This window comes from Microchirus variegatus (assembly GCF_963457635.1).
Source record: "Microchirus variegatus genome assembly, chromosome: 2".
NCBI classification, from domain to species: domain Eukaryota; kingdom Metazoa; phylum Chordata; class Actinopteri; order Pleuronectiformes; family Soleidae; genus Microchirus; species Microchirus variegatus.
In genome coordinates, this window is record NC_139803.1 from 38,722,324 (window position 1) to 38,747,105 (window position 24,782).

General features: G+C 42.8%; 1 protein-coding gene across 1 annotated transcript in view; it reads left to right on the plus strand.

The window, feature by feature from the left end:
- nrxn2b (neurexin 2b) overlaps positions 1–19,604 on the plus strand; it is a gene marked incomplete at its 3' end in the record, with an annotated part of 516,377 nt that extends 496,773 nt beyond the window's left edge. Inside the window, exons 19-21 of the mRNA XM_083910752.1 lie at positions 3,937–4,262; positions 10,859–10,937; positions 19,306–19,604. Coding sequence (XP_083766878.1) covers positions 3,937–4,262; positions 10,859–10,937; positions 19,306–19,604 — 704 coding nt within the window. The remainder of the gene's footprint in view (positions 1–3,936; positions 4,263–10,858; positions 10,938–19,305) is intronic.
- Positions 19,605–24,782: the final 5,178 nt, after the last annotated feature.

Consider the following 24,782-nt stretch of genomic DNA (forward strand, 5'->3'; position numbering starts at 1 on the left):
CCCCAAAACAATAACTTCATCAGGCCCTGTTAGCGGCTCATTCTGAGCGGACAGCTACAAAAACAAACACTGATTTCTCCTCATCTGGTCTAGAGGGCACCTTTCCTTCTGTCTTCCTCTCGCATCACTGTGCTCTCATGCACAGGTTTAAGTAGGTCACCCCCACAGATGTTGAAATCCTGAAAGAAATGTGTCTCAAAATGCTGACGCAAGTGCGCCGACCTCTGGAGTTATTGCTAGCCCCCTCCCCACACACATGTACCCACTTTGCACCATCATCATAAGCCACTTGCCAAAGTAGATTGTTTCTGTCAGTCAGTTCTCCTGCACATATTTTTTTTTAATATATTTCTGCATAAAAATCAAACATTTAAACAAACTGTACTGCGTTTTGATGGAAACCTACAGTAGTTACTCTGTCTCCTGGCCTTCTGAGTTGGATATGTCCTTTGTCCTCCCTCCACAACCCAGTGGAGAGGCTGTTTGAAATGGGAGAGACCCTGTGGGCTGATGTGGTGGTGGGTATGTATGTTTGTGTCCTCTGGTCAAGGACACTGACTGTAGGCATGAGGTAGGATGATATTACAGAGTGTGACCCTGCCTCTGGTCTCAATCTCAATGTTTCTCTCTCTCTGTGTAAGTTATTCTCCGGTATTTTCCACGCTGATGTCCACAATCTGTCTTTCCCCGTTTCCTCTCAGTTATTGCTGGATCACTCCCACACCAAACAGGCTAAGTGTTGAGATAATAGAGTGAGACTCAACTATTATGTCAACAGTGCATATGCCAGACATTTAGGCTGAATCCCAATACCACCCCTTAGCCCTCCCCCTTCCCCCTCCCCCTTTGTCAGAGTTCCCCTTGGCCCTCAAAACAGAGTTGAGGGAGCGAGGGGTACGAACGTTCCCCTAAGAAATGAGACACACCTCCATTACGTCATCACGTCGTCCGGACTTGACGCTCGCGGACTGCTACATCAACAAGCCGATGCGATGCTTGTTGATGTAACAATCCAAAAATGCCGTCCTCACAAGTAATGTCTGTTGCCTGGGCTATTTTTCTGTTTTTACGACTGTCAGCTGCTAACAAAGACATCGGCGGCGACGCTGTGAGGAGTGTTCACACACACAGTTACAGCGACTGCAGACCCGCTGCATTACCATAGCCACACACACACACACACACACACACACGATGCAGAGGGAGAAAGCTGCTCGCAGACAGAGCGGAGGAGAGCGGGGACAGAATCTCCTGTTCTGTCCTGAAGACGTAACTGTGCACTCCGGCACAATTTGTTAATGTTAAAAAAAAATAGCGATAGCAGCTAGCTAACCACTTACGAAAGGAACGCCGGGATAGCATCGGCTACGACTAGCTAGTAATTCAAAACAAACTTGACTAGTGATTCAGAAACACCGTTGACAATTGAAGAAGACCACAATACATCATTACACATGACTGTCGTGATTAAAATACTGAAAATACATTTGTGCGAGTCTTTAACGGCCAGCTTTCAAACTTCGCTGACAGGTGACGCGGCGGAAGCTGCGAAATTCCTCGAAGCCCTCCGTTTCAAGTGTGGTCCTGAGGAAGCTTCGTTTCGAGGGCTACGTAGCCCTACGGCTTGGCCCTACCCCTTAACCTTTATGAGAAATGAGACAGCACTACCCCTCACATGAACGCGCAAAAACAAGGGGTAGGGGGAAGGGGGAGGGCTAAGGGGTGGTATTGGGATTCAGCCTAAGTCTCATTATAAAGTTAGGAGACTGGAGCTGGGTCCCCCGCGGGCCCCTGATGGGCCTAATGATCTGATAATGGGATGACACGTGTAATGGTCCATCTCAGTGGGATAGATTTATCTCTGCGGCTCATGTGTAGAAAATTTACTAACACGCACACACACACATGGGCTGAAAGTGCAGTTTTTACACCTACAGCCACACACACACAAATACATGCATGTGCGATAATAATGTTAATAGTAATATTTGTTTGATTAAGCCACCCACATACATCAGGACAAGTGCATCCATGTAAATGAGAGTAAATCATTATCACTATGATGAAGCACTATCTCAGCTCTCTTTATTAAAAATGCTTGGAGCAACAACAGCAACATGCAATAATAAATACCTATATATCAATAACTTGACATGAGACTCGATATGATTGTACATTTTTGGGATATTGTCATTTTATCCTGGTTTTAAAGGCATGAAAAAAATGCATGAAATCCACATAAATTTAAACTCTTGTTCAGGTTTAAACCTGATTATTTGTGTTACAGCAGAATTTGACCATATTTACAGGCTGTTTCTTTGTTTCTTAAACATAGAGATCATAAACTGCAACAATACAGACATTATTATAATTTCTAAGGTAGATCACACTTGTATCATATAACTGTTGATTTTTTTTTGTTGTTATTTGACAGATTTTGGTCAAGAAATGATAATGTAATGATTAAAACAATTTAAAATCAAGGTTTAATCTTTGAAATAAGCAATACAATGAGTATAATGTGATCACTATCCTTCCTCCTAATTAGTCACTAAAACAAAGTTATTTTATGTAAATGAATCTAATGTTTAAACCTGGAACACTCTCCGCCAGTATATTTAACTACTCGTATCTGTCCTCCCTCAAATGAAATCTTTCCATAAGCTTAGCAAAACAGCCTGAGATATATTGAGACATATCGGAACATAGATGGAAAAATATCACGATATATATACGCCGTATCAGCCAGCCCTGCAGAAAAACACACACACATACTCTCTGGGACAGAAGGGTCTCTTATTTCTGCAGCCTGACATCACAAGAAAGTCTACATTTCACTCTCAAATGCACACATTAGTGTGGTATTCCTTTCACAAACACACTCGCGCTTTCCTTACACAGATTGATTAATCCATAATAAAAGCTTTTTGCCTCCCCCTCCTCGTCCCTCTGCTCCTGTAATTACCTCATCAGGTCTGTTTTTAACCCACATCCTTTCAACAACAGTGTCCCACAGTAATACTCGCCCCCGCCCTCTACCCTTCTCTCACCATCTGCCCCACCATCGCGTCCACGCCGTTACTCGTATCACAGGAAATAGGGGTCGAAGTTTGCATCAGTCCAAGTGGCGAGGTGGGATGTCCCAGAGGAGACGGGGATGGAAATATGAGTCTGAATAAAACCTCAACTGACATCAGCTGAAGGAAATACAGGGAGAAAAACTACACCTGTCACACACACACACACACACACACACACCTTTACCTCAAGTCCTGGTAACACATTAGTATTGGACCCTGGTTAAATGGTTGACCCTGTCCTCCCTTCATCCATCTATCCATCGGAATGAATGGTAATGACCACAGAGAGGCTGCTGAATTAAACATTTCCCTCCATTGAGGAGCCTATTTTCCTTCTTTGGAGAGCAGAACGGAGGCGACATTTTTTTCCTGCTGGCAGAGGTACTTTATCATTGTGCAGCGCAGGTACATCCGAGGTCAATGCCACAGACCTAGCATTGTTCTAATACATTCCATCTCGGGGCAAATGAGATGCATTCCGTTGTGAACTTTAAGTCTCAGGGTCAATCCGCGGCTGCCCGTGCAATCTATTTGACTGTCAGATTCAGGATGCCTTTTCTGGAAAAGTGGCACGTCCTCAGCTCCGTAATGGCGGCAGCTGCAGCAAACCAGGGTCCAATCTCTCTAAAGTGTTACTCAGGAAATCCCATGTGATGGAAACAGTCCCTCTATATCCCTTGTTTCACACTGTGTACTACTTTGTGTTTCATGTGGAAGCTCACCCAGAGACCATGACTCATTTGTATTCTCCGCCTTTTTTCCCCCCGCATCTTTCCACGGTTTCTCTCCTCTGCCTCTGCCACCACTCTCTCCTCCTCCATTCCTCTGTCCTTTCTACTCGTCTCTCTCGCATTAGGTCGCCAGCTGACGATCTTCAACAGCCAGGCGTTCATCAAAATCGGTGGTAGCGCAGAGACGGGGCGCCACTTTCAGGGCCAGATCTCAGGTCTGTACTACAACGGCCTGCAGGTGCTAAAACTGGCCGCTGAGGGCGACCCCAACGTCCAGACGCACGGAAACCTGCGGCTGGTGGGTGACGTGCCCTCTGTGCTCACCACGGACACCACCTCCACCACACCACTGGCTGACATGTCCACCACCATCATGGAGACGACCACCACCATGGCCACGACCACCACTCGCAAGCAGCGCTCGCCTACCATGAGGGACAGTGTGACACAGGTGAGCGACTCGTACACAGTAAAGTCAACACGGCCTTTAATTGGACTACAGTCCTTGTCCCAGTATACAAACACTAGTGGGGAATTGATTCATTCAATGGAGTGTGTCCACCTCCACTACACTCCCCTCTTTTTTGCTTGTTAGTATTTGGAGGTTTACAGTTTAGCCGGCAGTTAGCTGTTACCACATCGAGCGTTGCCATCCATGAACTCCAACATATTTGATCCTTTAAGCTGACCGAGCATGAAATCTGTCTCCCCGTCATTCCAAACAGTATCAGTCTGAATTTCACTACTTTTTTTCCTCACTGTCTTCTTCTAGGCCAGTTGTACTCCTAATGAGCGTAAACATACAATAGTAATTTGACACCCAGCCACTTTGTGTTCGTCCAACTCTGAGTAATTTGATTCCGTGCAATTTCAGAAAACACTTGAACATGTCTTTTAAAAGTGTGGGTTGTGTCAGACTACATCAGTAATTACATTCTTTTGTTCTATTCTAATGTCATGTAAACATTCTGTGTGACTTGAAAAAGAACAGTTTCTGTCTGCAGTTTGAATAACTGAGCCGGGGAGATATTTTACAGCAGCACATTGTGATGAAACCTTGCTCATCCCATGTAATTGGCTTTTTAAAGTTCCTGCAAAATCTCAAAACTGCTGAGAACAATATTTGAAAAGATTAAACGGCATAGCGAAATAACCACGATGACCTTCCCTGGACAAGTAGGCGTGCATTTCGAACTGAATCATACTTGGGCTGCAAGGTCAAACCGTGTATATGAGCCCGCAGTCATGTTCAGATGCTCCATCAGCCTCCAGCCTGAGAGGCAGCTTTGTGTGGCTCGTCATATTAAACCAATCAACACAGTAATTCTGAATTGCTCTGAGAAGATATGGCTGACTAAACCCCAGACGCGGTAGGCTGCTGGAAAATTACAGCACGTCCAGGCAGATCAACAAAAGCTGGAGGAGGAGAGGAACATAATTAAAAGGAGCTCCTGCTGCAGCTACAGCACAACAACGTCGGGTGTCGTGAACTTGTATTGACGTCTCTCTTTCTCATGCATGTGGAAGGATGTGATTTATGGCCAGTGCTGGCACAGTTAGCAACAGTCAGCAAACGGCAGAGAAGTGAGCTGGGTCAACCAGGTCCACTGCCAATAAAAAGCCTTAATAACTGGCTGCATGTGTTCATGTAAGCAGGGCGGTAATATGATCTAGTCCACACCACAGCAACATTAGGTTCCTGCTGTGTGCTGCAAAATTCTTTTTAAAACTCTAATCCAGGTCATCAACGGCAGCTTCTCTCCCGTGTCAATGTTGGATGTACATTATAACAGCAATTTTCCACATTATTGTAATCACTCTGACATATAAGTACTTGAAAGCTCGTCTCTTTAAAAGCTGTCCATTTCATTCTTTGAACTTCGGCTCGCCGACAAAACTTTGATGATGCTGCTGGAAGCACAAAGACAAGGTGCCAATTACCAGTGTTTCTCGTGCTCCTGTGTGTTCATTAGTGCGATTCCGTGTCCACAGAAGCTTATCTGCAATCAGTCAGCGAGCCACGTCTTCTGTTCCCCGTCAACCGTGATCAGTGTCTGCGGAATGGATTAAGACGCGCTCGTGCACGTGTCCCGTTAGCAACATTTCAAACCTCAGCAAGTTTTGGGTGCTTTCAGTGTCCCATCGTGCTCATTTTTGAAGAAAAGTGGCAGTGCCAATTAGTGCGACGTTGAGATGAGTCTGTCGATTCAGGACACTTCCTAAAGCAAAGAAACCCAAATGTTCTACTCCATTCCTTAAAACAGGTTTAAGCAGGTTCACTTGGAATTAGTTTGGCGTTACGGGGGTTATCTAACTAATGACTGTTTCAATCGCTTCAATCGTTACCGTTACTGACAATAAAATGTGCGTTACTATAATTCTTCCTTCCGACTTAACCCTTTAACACCTAAGCCTCAAAATGTCCGTCTGGACTTTTTTAATGCGTATTTTAACCATAAAGAGGTCACAAAATGTAAGTGATTTTGCCCATTTTTCCAGAATAACTTTCAGTATCTGGCAGTTATTTACAATTTAGTGCATGTTATAATAGTGTATTTACAATTTGAAATGAAGAAAAACAAAGAGTTTTATTTAGAAAAAACGCTGTAGTTGTACATAAACACCAGATTTTGTGTGTTAAATTTGAACAGTATGAAACATATTATATTGAAAATAAAAATGAAACTTATATGTAGACTCTCCTCTCTGGTGACAAAGACGCTGATTTGCTAGCTTCCTGCAACAATGCGAGTGATATTACCGTAATAACCACACATTGGATTTGACGTGCAACTTCTCAGCTTTCAGATACCGTTGGAATGTTTCCGATAGCACAAACCATCACGTAATTACAGTAATGCAAATGTGTCGCAAAATACCAAAAGCAGAACTATTTCCTTTTTAAGGGCTTTAAAGATCCTAATTTTAGTTTGAAAGAGGCTTTATTTTGGTAACTAAGCCTGGTCATTCTTGTTATGTTTTCTTTTTTCTGGTAAAAAGCGACAAAGCCTCCATATGTGCAGCCTGTGTGTGCTCTGGTGCCAGCTGACTAAAGATTTAACAGTAGTTGTGTGTGTGTTTTTTTTTGTGTTTTTTTTAAATGTGCACCCAAGCACTTCCTCTTCCAGTCATGGTTGAAGCTGCCATGTAATTACAAGCAAGTTAAGGATTTTTTTTTTGAAAGTCCCATCTCCACACACCAGTTTTAAGTGTGCACATTTGGCAGGACTTGCTTTTAGTCGACGGTTTAGCGTTTCTGTGTCTTCGCTCTAGACACAGGATCAATGGGAGCCGACTCTAAGATGTCACATGTAGCCATCCGCTCGGTTCAATATCGTATCTCTGGACTGCAGACGTCTCGCCGGAAAACATTCCTCCACATTCAGCGTTTATAACAAGCTTTTTACAGCAGCAGCGCTCTGTAATGTGAAATTGGCAGAGAAAGACGGAACCTGTTTGATAAATTATCCAGAGCCATTTTAGGATCGCAAAGACCTCTGAGTGTTTGTCTGCCTCTCTGTTGTTACAAGCCTTAATGTGTCTTGCACTTGCTGAGAGATGATGTTTATATTTGGTCGTTAAAAAAAAGAGCACAATCCCACCTTTTTAAATGCTTTTTATCGCTTAGTTTTCCACCTAGGGCACGCACATTTTAACAGCTTCTTCCTTATTGTTATGATTATTAGTCGTATTATTATGATGGTCTGGCTGAACATCGTATTGCCCAAAATAGCTTTGAGGACATGTGTTTGAGAATGACGAGACATTATCAATGAGTCACTCGTCCGTGTGTAATTCAGCTCATTCATACAGGTGGTAGGCCAGACTGAGTAAATATTTTATTGTCTTAAATTTGTTTACCGTTTTTAAAAAATGGTTCGACATGGTTTGTCTGTTTCATTCAGCCAAAAAAAACAAAAAAAAGGTCCTGAAAGCTCAAGCGTTGTATTGATTTTGAACAGCTGAGAGGCACCAGACAGTGTATGAAATCTATTAGGTTTGCAGTTCTAACCACTCAGTGTCTGTCTTTAGAGAAATCCGGTGATTCACAGGACGTAATGTTGTTTGTTTTGATATTTATGGCCACAACTGTTTGTGGTTTAAAAGAACAAAAAGGGGGAGATTGGCATGAAATTGGTTGAATTGTTCGGCTAAAAGATAAACAACAACAACAACGACGGGGTTCTCTTTCCATTAAAAGTTATATTTACAAATCAAATAATGGGGCGTTTTGTTAATATGCAGATTTATTTTCTAAATAAATGAGATGGATGTCATTGCCTCGCGGACATTGAAATAATTCAAATGAGAGCCTGTAGTTTCCTGTCATTATCTGAGTGAACGCTGCGCTTCTGTGTTCCATAACATCAAGAGTAGATAATGGGGAACAACACCTCCAGTCATGTCCATGTTAGTCACTCTCTGTAATGTGCTAATGGTTAGACTTTTCTTTCTTCTTTTATCTTTTATTATTATTTTTTTTTTTTTAGCCCTTTATGTACTCATTTAGAGTGTGCAAAGAAATTAGAAAATAGACAGATGAGGCAAAGCAAAACGGAACAAAAGCGACAAGGTCATTTAACTGAGAAAAAGACAACAAACGAAACCAAACATGAAAAAAAAGGAAATGCTCCTCACAGATTGTTTGGACAGCGAGTACCACATATGTCCAAATAAACTGAAACAAAACAATTATTTCCTCCCCCCGCCACACATTAGTTAAGATTTAATTGAATTAAATTTAATGAGTTAACATCAATCTACATTCATATTTTAAGGCTAATTCTGTATAAATCAACCACAGGAGGCTGTGGTGCTGCTGCTTGAATTAGTTTTTTTTTTCCCCCATAAAAATTGACATTGAGTATATACAATTTCAAGAATCACACCTCTGCTTGCTGAGTTATACAGTATATAATTAAATATACCCACTGTCGTCCGCCTGCATGTATGTTTGATGAAAATCAGTCAATGTGGTTTTTATTAAAAGTGTAGTGGGGGGACTTCATTGACCAACTTGTCATTGATTGGTGACGTTAAAGTCATATAGATTGATTTTTCCTCTTCTCCTCCACCATCCGTCCTCCTGGTGGACACGGCCAGATATAAGGCTGTGCAATCATTAGATTATGGTCCCAAACAATTAGAAAAACAAAATAATCAAAACAAAACTAGGACTTTTATTTGTGAAAATAACACTTTTAATGTTGGAACAGTGTCTGACTTCCTGTCCTGGCTGTCATACAGCAGAAATAAAACACACATTCAGTGGAATCCCTGGTTTAAACATACAGCATCAGTAAAGACTTATATTTTATACAATAATGTACAGTCATTTTATATGCAGTTATTTCCATTTGTTTCAAGTTCAAGTCAATGAGAAATTGAAATAATCGTGATTTAAATTTTCAACCCAAAAAATTGTGATTGTTATTTCTTCCATAATCGAGCAGCCCTAACCAGGTGTCAGTCACACTGGTACAACACTCATTCAAGCCGTACTTTATCATCTATTTTCCTCAGAAATTGGAAAATAATTTACCAAATTGACGTCATGTGCTCTTGAAGAAGATCTGAAACTCCTCATGAAAATGAACTGAGCTCATAAATCCCATGAAAAGATTTGTCTTTTCATATTGACAACTCGTGGAGTCGTCCCCTGGTGGTTAATCAATATATTCTCACTTCCTGAGTGTCTTCACTGAGAAAACCATAAAGACTGTGTCCTGTCTTTATGTATGTTTGTAGGTGTTAGTTAGATTTTGACTGTGTGTTGTATAATTGATTAAAAGAAACAAAGAAAAGCTTAATAATTGTTCAGTTCCAGCAGCTCAGACCAGTATCTTATTATGCGGTGTAATTTTGTGCTAGAGCAAACATGGTAATGACATTATAAATACCACAGTGGGTAAAGCTAACTGGAATAACTATAGTGGTCTAATAAATTATCCGCGGCACAAGACACAGAGCAGAGACAGCAGAGACGGGCCAGGGTGACGAAAAGCAAGCAAGCAGAAAACTCAAATTTCAATTTCTCCAAAAGCTTTGAGCAACCTGCCGTGGTGTAGCTTTGATCATAGTGGAATAATGCGCTTTGATGCTTAGAATAACAGATCTACCTTTTGATGTGTGTGGGGGGTGTGATATCTTCTTTCTTTCTTCACTTCTTGATAGTGTGGGTTTCCATGAAACTATTGGAGTCATCACTTCTCTTCACTCTGACCCAAATTTAGTGTCAGGATGTTATAAAACTAACATCACAAGCTACGCCTGTGCTGCTGCTGCTGCTGCTGCTGCTGCTGCTGCTGCTGCTGCTGCTGCTGCTGCTGCTGCTGCTGCTGCTGCTGCTGCTGCTGCCGCCTAAAGTCTTAAAATCCAGAGCGCTCCCTGGTGTTTGTGAGCTCTTGTTTGTTTCAAAGTTTTCAACTTGGGAGATTTTGTTTAAAGGAAAATAACTTGTTTTGACCAGGCGAAAAAAAGAAGTTGAAATTTGGAGCTATTTTACATACAAATTATTCATGTGATGATTATTGTATGTATGTATATGTGCTGTCAGTCATGGTATTATTACACATATTATTACCCTATAACTCAAAGTAAATTGTCTCTTTTGGAGAATGTGCAGGAATCTTGAGAAGTTTATGGCAATTTATTGGGGTGCAGCTGCTTTAAGTTATAGACGTAGCTGTATCTTCCAAGTGACTTGAGGTTAAAAGTTCAGTGAAGCACTTGGATTTACAACAACTGCTGGATCATATATCTATATATATATATATATATAGTGAAAAAGAATATCTTTACATTTGGATTTAAAATCTACCTCGAACAAACCGCTGAACTATTAATATTCACGTTGTGGCCAAGGAAAAGATCTTCAACCTTTCAAAGTCTGCCTCACCTCGCTTCATTAGCTGGTTTAAAAAGTAGGTATCATTAGAGCCACAGGTCTTCACTTAATCCTCTTCCTCGTCCTCGTATCCTCCAGACAAATAAAATTTGTTCTGACTCTTGTGTCCTCTCCCTTCCCCCCCGTTTCTCTTCTTCCAGAATGCAGATGACCTTTTGGTAGCATCAGCTGAGTGTCCTAGCGATGACGAAGATTTGGAGGAGTGTGAGCCTGGAAATGGTGAGTCAACTCAGGGAGTTCTGTCTTCATTGTACTTGGTGTCCAAACACAATGTGTAGCCGTGAATTTAAAGCAGACTTGCCTCGATAGACCAACGCTGTGTCCCTCGCTCCACCTGTGTGTGACATTCGGTCGCGGCACAGTCTTCTGTATGCAGCTGTGATTGGTCAGACGCGTACCCTCCGACCTCCTTTCTTATTGGTTTTCAAAGCAGCATGCTTTAGCGCCGTGGGTCCGTTGAGTGCTCAGCCAAATGTTTTTTTTTATCTGGCATTTACCCAGCTGTTGCACTGATCTCCTGCCCGAAACTGTAACAAGACAAGACCGTTTCAATGCGCAAATGCAGCCCGTTCTGCACGGCGCACAGCTGCAGGCTGACAGACCCAGCAGGCCGAGACCCTGTCAGTGCGAACAGTGGGTCAACCGACATTCTGACACCATGACAGAGGGTGAAAGTTAAAGGCCACATGTTTGAGTCCCCGCCGCTGCAGTTTCTGCCTCTGTTAAGCTCAGCATAGTCACAAACTGCCAAGAAGCACATTAGGAACACGAAAGGAACAACGCGCTAAACAAGAAGAGCTTCATGATTTAATGATATTATATCTCCATACAGATTTAACTAATACCTGTCACTGAATAATCATATATGTGACAGCACTAACTTCTATCGTCTATTCATGGGTAACTGTTCAAGGTAATACTTCTGTAATTATGACAGTTACATCTGCAATACCAGAAATCAAAGAAAATACATTCATAGATGCACATTTGATTAGCAAGTTTCCTGTGTAAGGCAACGTGTATTTATTTATAGAGCGCTTTTCAGTCACAACACAGATGTAAGCTGCTGTACAGGAACATTTAAAAACAACACGGAGACGAGATTGAGAGTGTGAAATCAACACAAAGTTACAAAAAAAGAGAAAGACTTCACAGTAGGGGAAACGTGCGTGAAAAGATGCATATGTGTAAGTTTACTAAATGACACCTTTGTTTGTGTAAGTGGGGATGAGTGGTGTGAATAGCACCGCATCCTTGATTATAGTCATGAGTGTGTGAGGAGAACCTGACGTGAACTTGTTCTTGTCGAGAAACTCGAGTATAGCATTCTCATGTGGACTATGTAGGTGGTTGGGACCGAAATAGAGGCTCAATTTCCTTCTTATCGAAAGCAGAAATGAAAGTTTTTCCGTGGATGTTATTAATCTCCTGTGGGGAAACGCAACTCTCTCTCTCTCTTGCTGCCTCACTCCCCTCCCTTTCCCTCTCTCTCTCTCTCTCATGCCCACACAAACACATACAGCTGCAGACACACTTCCAGACAGACACTTGTGTCTCTTGCACTGTGGGTGTGATGTTTGCTATCTTCGGCCACTTTTTCCTGAGAGACAAACACACTCGCACATGCTCCGTATCACACCTTCCAGATGCAACAAGAGTTGCAGAGTATGACATGCCAGCGGGGCGTGGACAGGGATGAGACGAGTCGACGATGAGTTTTCCGAGAATAGGAAAAACGCGCGTCTCCCCGCTCGATCACCGCTTCACAAACAGGCCTGTAGTCGTGGTGCGACGGCAGCGATTCCCAGTGTTTGCAATTACACGTGAGAATGCAGTGACTTCAGGGCGGAGAGGAAAGGCGGCCGGAGCAGTTGTGAAGTTTCCATTAAGCCGAGCGAAATATGACTGCTGCAAATTCTGAGCCAGAGGACGCTTCACTTGTGTTGCAGTTGTATTACAACACACAACGCCTGACATGACACTTGTTATGTTACAACTTAATCTTTGAGTTTTTAGCTGTCTATGATGATGTTTTTGGGGCCCGCCATGGAGAGGTGTGGAGAAGAAGGAAGTGATGAGCGGAAAAAAGAGCTGGAAGGACTGTGTTTGTCAGCGACTGACCCTCATTGAGATTTGTGGCACGTTCCTTTGCACTCAGAGCACAACAGAGAGATGGGAAGAGGAGATAGAGACGGTAATGCAGTGAGGAGAAGAAGAAGAGCACACCGAGAAGAGGAATGTGAAACGGACGAGTGTGAGTGGGTGAAATTTGCGTGAATGGACTCTGTCTTTCCCAACAGGCTAATTAAACTTACTTTGTCAGGGATCCTTAATTACATCACCCACTTAGAGCTTTGCTTTGGTATACTCCAGCGCTGTTAATGAGCCTCTGTCAGGAGAACGACAACACCCAGGAAGTGGCAACCTGGGTTACAAAGTCGTGTAGAAAAAGACACACGTTAATCGAATTAGAAAAGATTGCGTTCACGGTGACACAACGAGAGGAAAATCTCACACATCATGATCATCCAGTCTTTGATTTTCTCCCCTGATTTCTCTTTGGGTCTTTTCTCTACCTCAGGATGACCTCACTCATCTTCTCTCTTGCATATCTCCAAGCTACTTATCCATCCCAGGGTGTTGCTATATGGGTTTTTACTTTGACAAGATCAGAGCTCTGCGCTTCGCTCCTCAATAATTCATCAGACGGCGTGCTACAGAGACAACCTGCAAATGTTCTTCTTAGGTCAAGGATTTGCAAGATTGGAAGATAAATGAGCGATGACCCAGAGCAGTGAGCTCCAGTCAGGGACTCAGGATCTGGTCCATGGGTTTTTGGTGTCACTTGTTTGACAGCGTGGTGCATTATTGATCTTTTTACATACCTGTCCTCTGGTTCCACAGGTCAGATGTTTGGTTCCTAGTGTTAGATGTTTGGTTCCTAGTGTTGGATGTTTGGTTCCTAGTGTGAGATGTTTGGTTCCTAGTGTTAGACGTTTAGTTCCTAGGGTTAGATGTTTGGTTCCACTGGTTTCATGTTCAGTTCCACAGGTTTGGTGTTTAGATAATATTAGTTTAGATATTTGGTTCCGGGGGTTAGTTCTACAGGTTTTAATTTGCATAACGTTTCATTATAATGAATAATCACTTATCCCTTGTTGTACTGGAAAAAAACAATCTAAACAAACAAAATGCATACCTTTTCATTAATAAATAATAGTAGTAGTTAATTTCTATGGCACCATTTCACAAAAATGCAAGTCCTTCACAGGAAACAGAACAAATCAAGTGTACAAAAACACTCTATGAAAATAGAAACAAGATTAAACGGAATAACACTGAACATAGAATTGAGCTGAATACATAATATATTGATACGACTTCCATCAATACATGATTAATTTATCATGATTGGTTATGTAATTGCTAAATAATACATTTTCTATTTTCTTATTAAAACTGTTGCACAGTTTACCAAAAACAAAACTGAAATTAACTAATCAGCATGTAATTAGTCCACCACTGAATGTTTATTTCCATTGCTGGTGAATAGCGTCGGGATTACGGTGGTTTTCACAGAGATAAATCAGGGGAATAAGTGATGAAATTAGCTGAGGCTGGTGCTCAGTCTGCTGCTAAATGCTCATAAAACTTTAATTCAGATGCCCCGCAAACATATATTATATCATGGCATATCTTATAATTACAATCTGATGTTAACCCAAAGCAGTGGCTGGAGAATGGCTCTCAGCAGGGGAGCGTTTCTGCTCACACTTTAGTCTGTAAACAAGTATCATTGTATTTCTCCCGGGGGCACGGCGGAGAAAAACAATTTGCCATAACCACATAACCTCGTTATGCCATTTTCTATCGCTCCTATTTTCCTGAAGCCCTTTATCTTTGCGTGAATGACCCTTTTACTTAAAAAAAAAAAAAAAAATCCTTGAGAAAGGGGGAAAAAAAACAACATAAAAGGTTTCTGCATTATGCAAAAACCACAGAGAGGTAGAATCACGACACACATCCTGACTGCTTCATGTCCAGGTGCTGCTGAGGACACGGGAGGTGACTTTGACCAGAGCTCGTATGACACGCGATATGAGCGTGATCCCTTTGTGTCACTGCAAATCACTTTGCCTGAGAGCAAAGTCACAAAATGTGGCCGCGGCACAGACGATAATGTCCCGTAACTATAGCCACTGTAGCATGTTTCAAAAGCAAGCAAACGGGGGAAATATATTGCGTGACAGCGTGTTGTTTGGTTTTCCCTCTGCGGCCTAATCAAAGCTGAATTATAGAATGCTCCAACTCTAAACAACACCTTTTTTTTTTTTTTTTTTTTGCTCTAACTATTTCAAATAGATGTGAGCGGGGGCCAAACGTGATCGGCAGGACAATGTGATTTGTCAGGAGAGCGACGTAGACGCATCAGTATCCATCTGCCCTGTTCTCGTTTTTGAGTAAATATAAGGACGGTGACTCATGCCGTGGCGTTGAATGTGAATAAAGAAGAGATTTCATCATGTGGGCCATATGTGGTTCCACTGCCTGAGCTGTTCAAATCTCAGGAGTCAAACTCGATCAATCAGACTTGATGTCTTTGCATCGCTCTTGCTTAAATGACACTGTTGCATCTTTAAGACACACACACAGTTTTTCAGCTCTTAGAGCTTCTAGAGACTGAGAGATTTTGTGTAAAATACAACTGTATTTGAAGATTTATTTGAAAATTTAGTCGAGGAAAAAGAAAACCCCCTTAAGACGCTCAATCTCGGGGTCTAAGCCTGTATCATTGTTCAAAAAAAAATACCCTAGACAGTGACTGCGTCCTTTTATGTAAAGGCCTATCTGTGCTGCCGTGCAAAGACAAAAATTCATACAAAAATTAACAGTCTTTTTGGTTTGAAAAGTCAAGTCCCAGAAGTTGGACAGAAGCCACCATGGGGCCACTCCTCTGGTTGCTTAAAGAATTCTGTTTAAATAGAGGTCTAATGGAAACGGCGCCTGAGTCTCACTTGATTTATATGGTTCATGGTCTCAATCAGTCACTGCAGATATTCTTCAATAGAACACGGTGTCAATTTTGTAAATCATCTTCCCATTTAGAGTGGTTAGAAGTTAGACCCAGGTCTCGGAACAAGGGGCTTTCTGCATGGAGTCTTCCTCCCACAGTCCAAAAACATGCAATATGGGAATTAGGTAGGTCACTAAAGTGACGATGGATGGATGGATATTTCCATTTTGAGATAAGTAGACGATAAAGTACAACACATAGGAGCGGTTGCAGGTGATGTCTGTCAATTTCCATTTTCGAAAAACTGATCAAATTGCAACTCCTGAGGCTTCAGACCAGAACAGTTGTTTTGCAGCCAGAGAACTACATCCCCCAGTCTTATTTAGTGCTAAAATGAGGTTCTGCGTTCCCACTGTTTATTCTGTTCCAATACATCTTCCCACCTGGAGCATGGAAGGAACACAGGGCCAGGAGGTGCATTCAGAGTGACGATAATTAAAGATCTCTGCTAGTCACGTTAACTCGAGCCAGTCCGAGACTTGCCGTCGTACCTCCGAGGTCTATTGGCCACACAAACTTTGAATTAGCCTGTAGAGATGAGCCGAGTTTCACTGTGGGCTTTTTTCCCCCCTCAGTCTGTGCTTGTTGGCAGCTTCTCAGCCAGGTGAACACGCGTATTGTTTGTGACATGTCTTCTTTCCCAGCCAATTAAACTTTCCCAGGCTGCCTCTGGGTGTTGACTGAACAATCACAGCTGCATACAGAGAGGAAGAGGGTGCAGTCGCGGTGTAGCCAATCTAAGTCGCTGATTGGTTTAAACGATGGGGGCTTGAGGTCTGGGTCACACAACAGGAAATGAAAGATGGATTTCTGGATAACGGCCTCCAGATTCGAGATGTGGCCCAGTCTGTGTGTGTGTGTGTGTGTGTGTGAGAGAGCTGAGCTTCATTATATTTCCCTCGTAGCCACTGCCTGCCAGTCATGTCAACTTGCCTGCAGGCTGAGGCTCCACTGAGCATGCGAGAGCAGCAGAGTGATGCGAGTGATTTGTCACAACTATGCAATTCTTCATCTAGATCTAAGATCTAAGCGGCTTTTGTGGGGTTTAGATTTCAAAATTTGGTCCTTAAAATGCCACAAAGTAGCCCCTGCCAGTGTTTGGGACGTCAGCCACATGTGCTGTAAGTGGGGCATGCAGTGAGTGGAGGTAAATCCTCAGTAAGTGGAGGGGGCTGCACTCAGGTATAAAGCTTGAAATTGCACTTTCAGCATCTCTGTAACACAGACTGATGGCAAAGTAAAGATAGCAACACCTCCATCTCTGCCTCAGTCCCACATTCATCTTCTATCTCTGAGGCTTATTTACCCGACTTTAAAAATGTTATTTCACTAAAACAAAGTCCTCTTCATGAATACACCAGTGACACCGTGCTCTGCTGTCCTCACAAGCCTTCAAGGTGAACGCTGCCCTCACACACACACACACACACACACAGAGTAAATACAAAAAATTACATGGAAAATAGGTATTTTTCCCCCGCACTGGTACTGAAATGAGAATTTAATCGTACTTCAACCTTCTTTTTATTAATGTTTTTCCTTCACAGCTCTCACATTTTGCTTGTGTTTCTGTCAGGTGTGTTATTATTGTGATATACTGATAATGTTGCAGTGCATCGTCCTTTTATAACAAAGTCTTTGAGTGAAAAATGTACGGTTTTATAACTGATGGGTTTGTGTGTGTGGGGGGGGGGGGGGGGTTGGGAGTTGCTGGGTTGAATCAAGGCCACTTGGGAATTGTTCCTGCCCCCAAATCCTCCTCCTACATGTCCCCCATTGTCCCTCAAGTGTCTGATCCAGTCCTTCTCCCACTGAGACACTGATTTACCTCATCAAACGTACAAAGAGCCAGAGTGGTGATTTTTATGCTGGTGATGTTGGCATTTCTTTGGTCATGTTTTGCTCTTCCCTTCCCTTTTTCCCCCCTCCCTCCCCCTTAAAATGTGCCATAATCTAATCTCCCTGTTTAATTGTTTCCTTCCACTGAATTAATGCATTTTTATTTATTTTTTATATAATGACTTTATTCTACTCTCAAATAGTCTTCATGTAATATGGGAGTTCATCTACCTGAGGGATTAATTCAGATTAGAATGTAACTGTTCTCTTGTGGTGGTGGCTGTTTAAGATGAATGTGATTGCCCCATGTTTATCTGTGCTGTGTGGGAGGGAAGTGGGCATCAGAGACTCATCAGACAGAGGGAGCACTAGTAGATTTGATATTGTGTCTCAGTGAACTCTGTGTACTTTAGAGTTTGGGCATCAGTTTCCTGCAGCCACTCGCCGGGGTTTGCATATTAGACCATGGTTAAATGACATTAAATAATTAAACCTAAACAAAGAGGAGGTAATAGCAGGGGGGAGGGGAAGTTGTTTATCACTATCCAAGAACAATCTTACACAGCTTTCTTTTTGTAATTTTTTTTTTCATGCAAAAATCATGCGGCCAATTTGTTGATGTAAGTGACCTGAACCTCGTGGTTTTGCTATCTTACTTTAACCAATCACAGCAGAAACATGTGAGCGCTAGTGCAGCCAGCACAGGAGACTAGAGCAGACTGTGTAGTACAGTAGATGTTACGTTGTTGAGTGTAATTTGTAAATTAGTTTTTTACCCTGTTTTAGCGATATGACATGTAGGTGTGTGTGAGTGTGTAGGGAGATCAGTCAGAACAGGTGCAGTGATAGCGAGTAGTTTCTTAGTTTTATTCCAGCTCAGAGTTAGACAGAATACTTCACTATTTAAATTAGCTCAGACTAATCTTCTAGAACTAACCTCATATTCAGTCTTAGTGCTGTTCTAATATTGGTGTTGCTGTATTCATTTGAAGTGTTTTTCTTCTGTTGACTGGAGGTGCTCTCGCTCTCTGGTGTTCTCTGACACTCTCTCCCTCCATTGTCTCTTTCTTGTCCTAGGAGGTGAATTAGTGTTGCCAATAATAACGGTGGACTCCCTAGAACCCCCTTCCATCGCCACCCGATACCCAGTTCTCCCCCCGCCCCCCACCACCTATCGCCCCTTCCTCACCCTGCTCGAAACCACCAAAGAGTCCCTCCCCTTTCCCCACGGCCGACCCCCATGCCCTCTGGACCAGGAGGACTGCGAGGAGACCATCGAGGTATCGGCGTACGGCTCGGGGGAGATGACCGAGTCGGATGACGAGGACTATTACAAAAACTCCCGGCTGGTCACTGATAGGACTGTCCTTCCTCCTCCCCCGGCCGCGGAGGGCGGCGCCCAGAACCCTCGAGACCGCCATATCTCCCGCTTTCCCAACTCCCACCGCCCACCTCTGTCCTCCACCCCAACGGCAAACCCCGACCAGCTCAACCCGCGCGTCAAGTCGGCTGCTGGCGGCAGCAGTAGTAGCAACAACAACAACATCCCTGCTGGTAAAATGAACACCAGGGACCAGGTTCTGCTGCCACCAGCCCACCCCTCGTCAGACCCGGGCCACCATAGAGTCCCAGGATTAACCTACCCACCAAATTTCCCCCATGTTCCCACTCCAGATCCCACGTCCCCTGAGAGAGGGCTCCCCGGCGCCGTGGAGGTGCAGCAGTCCAGCAGTACCACAGGAATGGTCGTGGGCATCGTGGCCGCCGCCGCTCTCTGCATCCTCATCCTGCTCTACGCCATGTACAAGTACCGCAACCGCGACGAGGGCTCCTACCAGGTGGACCAGAGCCGCAACTACATTAGCAACTCGGCCACGCAGAGCAACGGCGCCTTGGTGAAGGAGAAACAGCCCAGCACTGCCAAGACGGTCACCAAGAACAAAAAGAACAAAGACAAAGAGTACTACGTCTGAGGCAGCGTCGCCCTGACACACAGAGACAGACAGCAGACGCACTTAGAGAAGGAAAGAGACACGAGGGAGGGAGGGAGGGAGAGAGAGAGAAGCGCAGTATATGAGGACACAACATCATCAAACTCAGTATTGTCAGGTGACCACACACGGAGCCACTTCCTGTCTAATCGGAGGAGGGGGAAAAAAGCCAAGGTGACATCGTGGTTGCTACTCCTTATTCTGATGTGGATTTTACAGGGAAAGGCTATTACAGTTCAGATCTCAACACGTACTGTGCCAACACCCATGAACCAAACGCTGATTTTAAAAAACAGTGATTTATGAATTAGTATACGACAGGTCATTCGATATCACGAGTACTGTAGACGAGCACCACCGCCAGTATTTGTGTCAGGAACTCTTCTACATTCTGAGGCGAGGTTTGTGGTGAAGGCCGTCACCTTAGACAGTATCAGCGTATTCTTTTTCCAACTAGGCTTGAGTTAGCAACATGACGTCTCTCTGTAAAAATCGATATACTGCCAGCTCTTACGGAAAACCGAGCTCCTCCGCCTCTCGTCAGATTTCTCTCTCTCTTCCTCTCGCCGGCTCGTTGCAGCTCTGTTTCTCTCCTTGTCTACGGTGTTGAGCAGCTGACGCGACGTAAAACTCTGCCGTGTTTCAAGCATGTAGTATTCATTTACGAAAAAGAGATAAAAACACTTTTTTTCCTTTCTGTGGAGTTTAAAAAAAAAAAGAAAAAAAAATATGATACGATGATCGACGAATCATACCAACCGTTAAACGTAGCAACTATGTGCGATACCACCACTCCAAACTAATGGATGCTAACTTGTATGTTTAGCTGCCAAAAAAACTTGTCGAGGCCAAAAACCTCTTGGTCGTCCTTTGTTCCAGCAGATCTGTGTCATGTGTTTCTGGGGCTCCGAGGTTGCCCTCTAGGGGGCCAGCAGAGGAACTGTCGCGCCCTTACAACGTTACTTATCACGCGGAAAAAGAGAAAAAAACTTCAGCGAAGAAGAAGAAGAACTCTGTGCTATATAATTATAAATATATGTATAGACGTTGCAGAAACCTATGGACCTAAATCGTGAGCGAGCGGAAAAAGTGAGAGTTTGCTGATGATGCACAGCGAAGAAGGACTTTAGGGTTTTTTTCGACGTCGGAACAGTTTCATTGCTCAAACCCCCCCCCCCCCTCCGATCGCTTCCCCCTCCCGCCCCCCATGGCTCCACCCTTTCATGAACAGGACGGCTGATGCAAAGACTCCATCATTGGTTTGGCTCTGCTATTTTTTTATTTGATTGGTTTCTTTAGAAAAATGACAGACATTTTCAGGGGGGGATTCTGAATTCACTTTTGCTGGAGTTCCACTGTGGAGAGAAGAGGCTCGCAGCTGAAATAGCGACTGTGTCTTTTGCTCGTCTCTGGACTGACTGGACTGACGGCAGCCGATGGGGCAAAGCAAACCTTTTTTGGGGGGTGGGGGGGGGAGAGAGCACACATGAATAAAAAGGGGGCGAACGGCAGTTCCCTCCCACCACCTCCCATGGGAAGATGTACAACAGAACTCTAGTATTCCAATTTTCTCAAGTCTATTAAAAAAAAGAAAACTGTACGATGAAAAGAAAAAATCCAGAAAAAAGTTTGTGAAATGTCTAAATATTTGACTCTCATCCCATTACTAAGAGAAATGTGTTTTCCCTATTATCCATTCCTGTTTGGAGAAAAAAAATGTTGATTCTGGGAAACTGAAATTTCTATGTATTTTCTTTTGGTAATTGAGCAAATGAAACCACATATTCTCATTTTTCTTCTCCTTTGAGTCCATTCGTTTTCAAGTCCATTTTTTATTTTATATATTCTACATCTAAAACCTTTTTTTCCCTCTTTATTTTACGAGTGTATGTCCTCCTACCCCGTGGAGAAAGCAGGCTTTACTCATCGTCTGTCTCTTTTTTTTTATTTGTTTGATATCTATTTCTGTCTGTATGACTGTGGAGACAAGATGGCAGCCATTTCATTTGACAGGCTCCATCGATTCACTCTCTGCCCATGTTGTTTTCTCCCATTCTCCATTTCAAACATAATCCTCCCAGTATCTTCCTGTTCTTTCTAAATGTTATTGTAAAGTGTTCCAGTGAGATGACTCTAAATATGTGTACATTAACAGAGGGAATACACTTGGTTATATACTTCTTACTCACCGTGTTGCCTCGTCTCTTTGTCGCCTCCTTGTCTTTTTGCCAGAAATGTGATGGAAACTTTGGGGAGGGAAAAAATGTCACAATCAACATCAAGCCAACGTGAATATGTCTATAGATCTATCCAATTAATACGACAGTTTAACTCGGGGGTAAAGTATGGCGTCATTATAGTGCCATATTCCGCGAGCATAAAAACATAATCAGCGAGCAGAAAGACCACTCTCCGCGCGCTCGCGAACACTCTCCGCGCGCTCGCGAACTCTCTCCGCGCGCTCGCGATCTCTCTCCGCGCGCTCGCGATCTCTCTCCGCGCGCTCGCGATCTCTCTCCGCACGCTCGCGGTCACTCTCTACGCTCTCGCTGTTTCTCTCTATAACTTCTGCTCGCTCGACTTTGCTGACTTTTGGCACTGGGGGGCGGGTATTGAATAGACGCCCCGTAACACCCCTCCTTTCTGATTGGTCACTTAAACGCCTGGGTCAGAGCCAATCCGAGGCAGAGTAGGGCGGGTCATCATTGCAGTTGGTGGCAGAAGAATGTGATTTAGAACGGAGAAAAAATAAGTAAGTAGAGGAACAGACAGATATTTAAATTAAGAACTTGCTTCAAGGGAGGATGGAGGCTCCTTGAAATCAAAGCACATGGGTTATCAAAACAGACTAGACTTTCATAGTTCCCATAGTTTCTGTAGTGGCCGTTTGTCAAACAAATAATGATTTCAAATCAAACTTCAAATTATGTGAATCAAAAGGCCACTGTTGCACAGAATAACCAAAACTAACTACTCACTAAACAAAAATACTAAACTAAACAGCACTAAATAATAACAATAAATAAATAAATAGCTCCAACAGTTTCTATGGAAGCAAAACGTGTCTAACATTTAAACTGAAATGCATTTGCATTTCATGTTAAGAATAATAAATCAATCAATCAACCTATTTGATTAAAATCTCCTTGTCTTTTTCATTTTTATTAAAATGTCCTTTTCTTTTTCATTTTAATTAAGTGAAAGAATGAGTAGTTTTGAAAAAGTCAATTTTATTTATACTAATCATTCTTTCACTTTTTTCTCTGACATCTCCGTCCGCCGTTCTAAATCACATTCTTCTGCCACCAACTGCAATGATGACCCGCCCTACTCTGCCTCGGATTGGCTCTGACCCAGGCGTTTAAGTGACCAATCAGAAAGGAGGGGTGTTACGGGGCGTCTATTCAATACCCGCCCCCCAGTGCCAAAAGTCAGCAAAGTCGAGCGAGCAGAAGTTATAGAGAGAAACAGCGAGAGCGTAGAGAGTGACCGCGAGCGTGCGGAGAGAGATCGCGAGCGCGCGGAGAGAGATCGCGAGCGCGCGGAGAGAGTTCGCGAGCGCGCGGAGAGTGTTCGCGAGCGCGCGGAGAGTGGTCTTTCTGCTCGCTGATTATGTTTTTATGCTCGCGGAATATGGCACTATAATGACGCCATAGTAAAGTGACAATCTTGAAAGTCTTTAGATACTGAAGGAATCAGTATTGTGTGTCGCAAATACAGTAGTTGGCAGCACTGACAGTGGGGGACAATTCTATCTCCTTAACTATAAATCATGTGCTCTATATGTTTTCTATCCACCGTTCTGCCTTCAGACAGCAGGTGATCAATTATAAGACTCTCCAAAGTAAAAAGGCTGTGGAAGAGGCCAGAGACAAAGACACTGCAGGAGATGAAAGGGACAGGTGCTGTTTCTAAAAACAGCTGGAAGTTGGTTAAAGTAGTTCGGTCAAAGACCTGCATCAAAGCAGCATATGCTGTGTGCGTGACCACACTGGTTTATTTTTAGATTCAGTGACCCCTCATCTATCAAAACGTGCGTACTCCACTTTCAAATCAGCAGAATAATCCACTCTCCAAGTCTGTCTGTCCGTCTGTGCTTTCACTGCGTAACAGTTAGCTTCACAGGCTTCAAACTTGGCAGGTGACTTATTAAAGGCACAAGTGTGCACAGTGCCGACTTTGATGCAAGAAATGTTGTCCAGAGAACCCTGTCTAATGCAGCCCCATCTCAGAGCAATACAGAGGACACAGGACATAGTTCAGCGCTTCTAAAATGTAAGTATAAAATATTTGTGTTTGGCAAGCGTGCTACTGATATAAGTTTTGTCTCCTTTTTAGATTTTCATTTGTCTCTTTTAGTGTCTCATTTATTTCAGCCATTCCCCACAATACAGCAGCGAAGATCCAGGGTTTGTGATGGTGGATCAGCCCAGGAGGTGAAGAACACACAGCTCCTCACACAGCTGTGGCTAACTGAGTCTATGAAACTGGCCGCTGGCTGGTTTGTAAATCTGAATGAGATGTGATGTGCATTTCTGTCCAGGCATTATATCACAGGTGATTCTATTTTCAGCTTCTGAAGCTTCTCTTCATGGAGAAAAAAATTTAGTATGTCGTTCAAAATTTGACCAAAAAGTCAGACTACACTATGTTGTCCAAAATCTAACAACTTGTCTGAAAAAAAAACATTTTTATCCAAAATTTGACAAAAATGTCATACTATACTATGTCGTCCTAAATCTGAAGATTATTTTGAAAAATATGGATCCAGAATTTGACAAAAAACATTGTACTATACTATGTCGTCCAAAATTTGACAATTTCTTTGAAAAACTTTTTTTGGTCCAAAACTTGACAAAAACGTCATACTATACTATGTAGTATGTGATACTATACTATTTCGTCCAAAATGTGACCATTTTTTGAAAAAAAAAAATGTTGGTCCAAAATTTGACAAACACGTCATGTCATTCAAAATCTGTCAATTTTTTTTGAAAAAAAAATGTTTGATCCAAAACTTGACAAAAACATCATACTATTCTATGTAGTACGTCATACTATACTATGTCGTCCAAAATGTGACAATTTTTGAAAAAAAAAATTTGGTCCAAAATTTCACAAAAACATTATACTATACTATGTCGTCCAAAATCTGTCAAT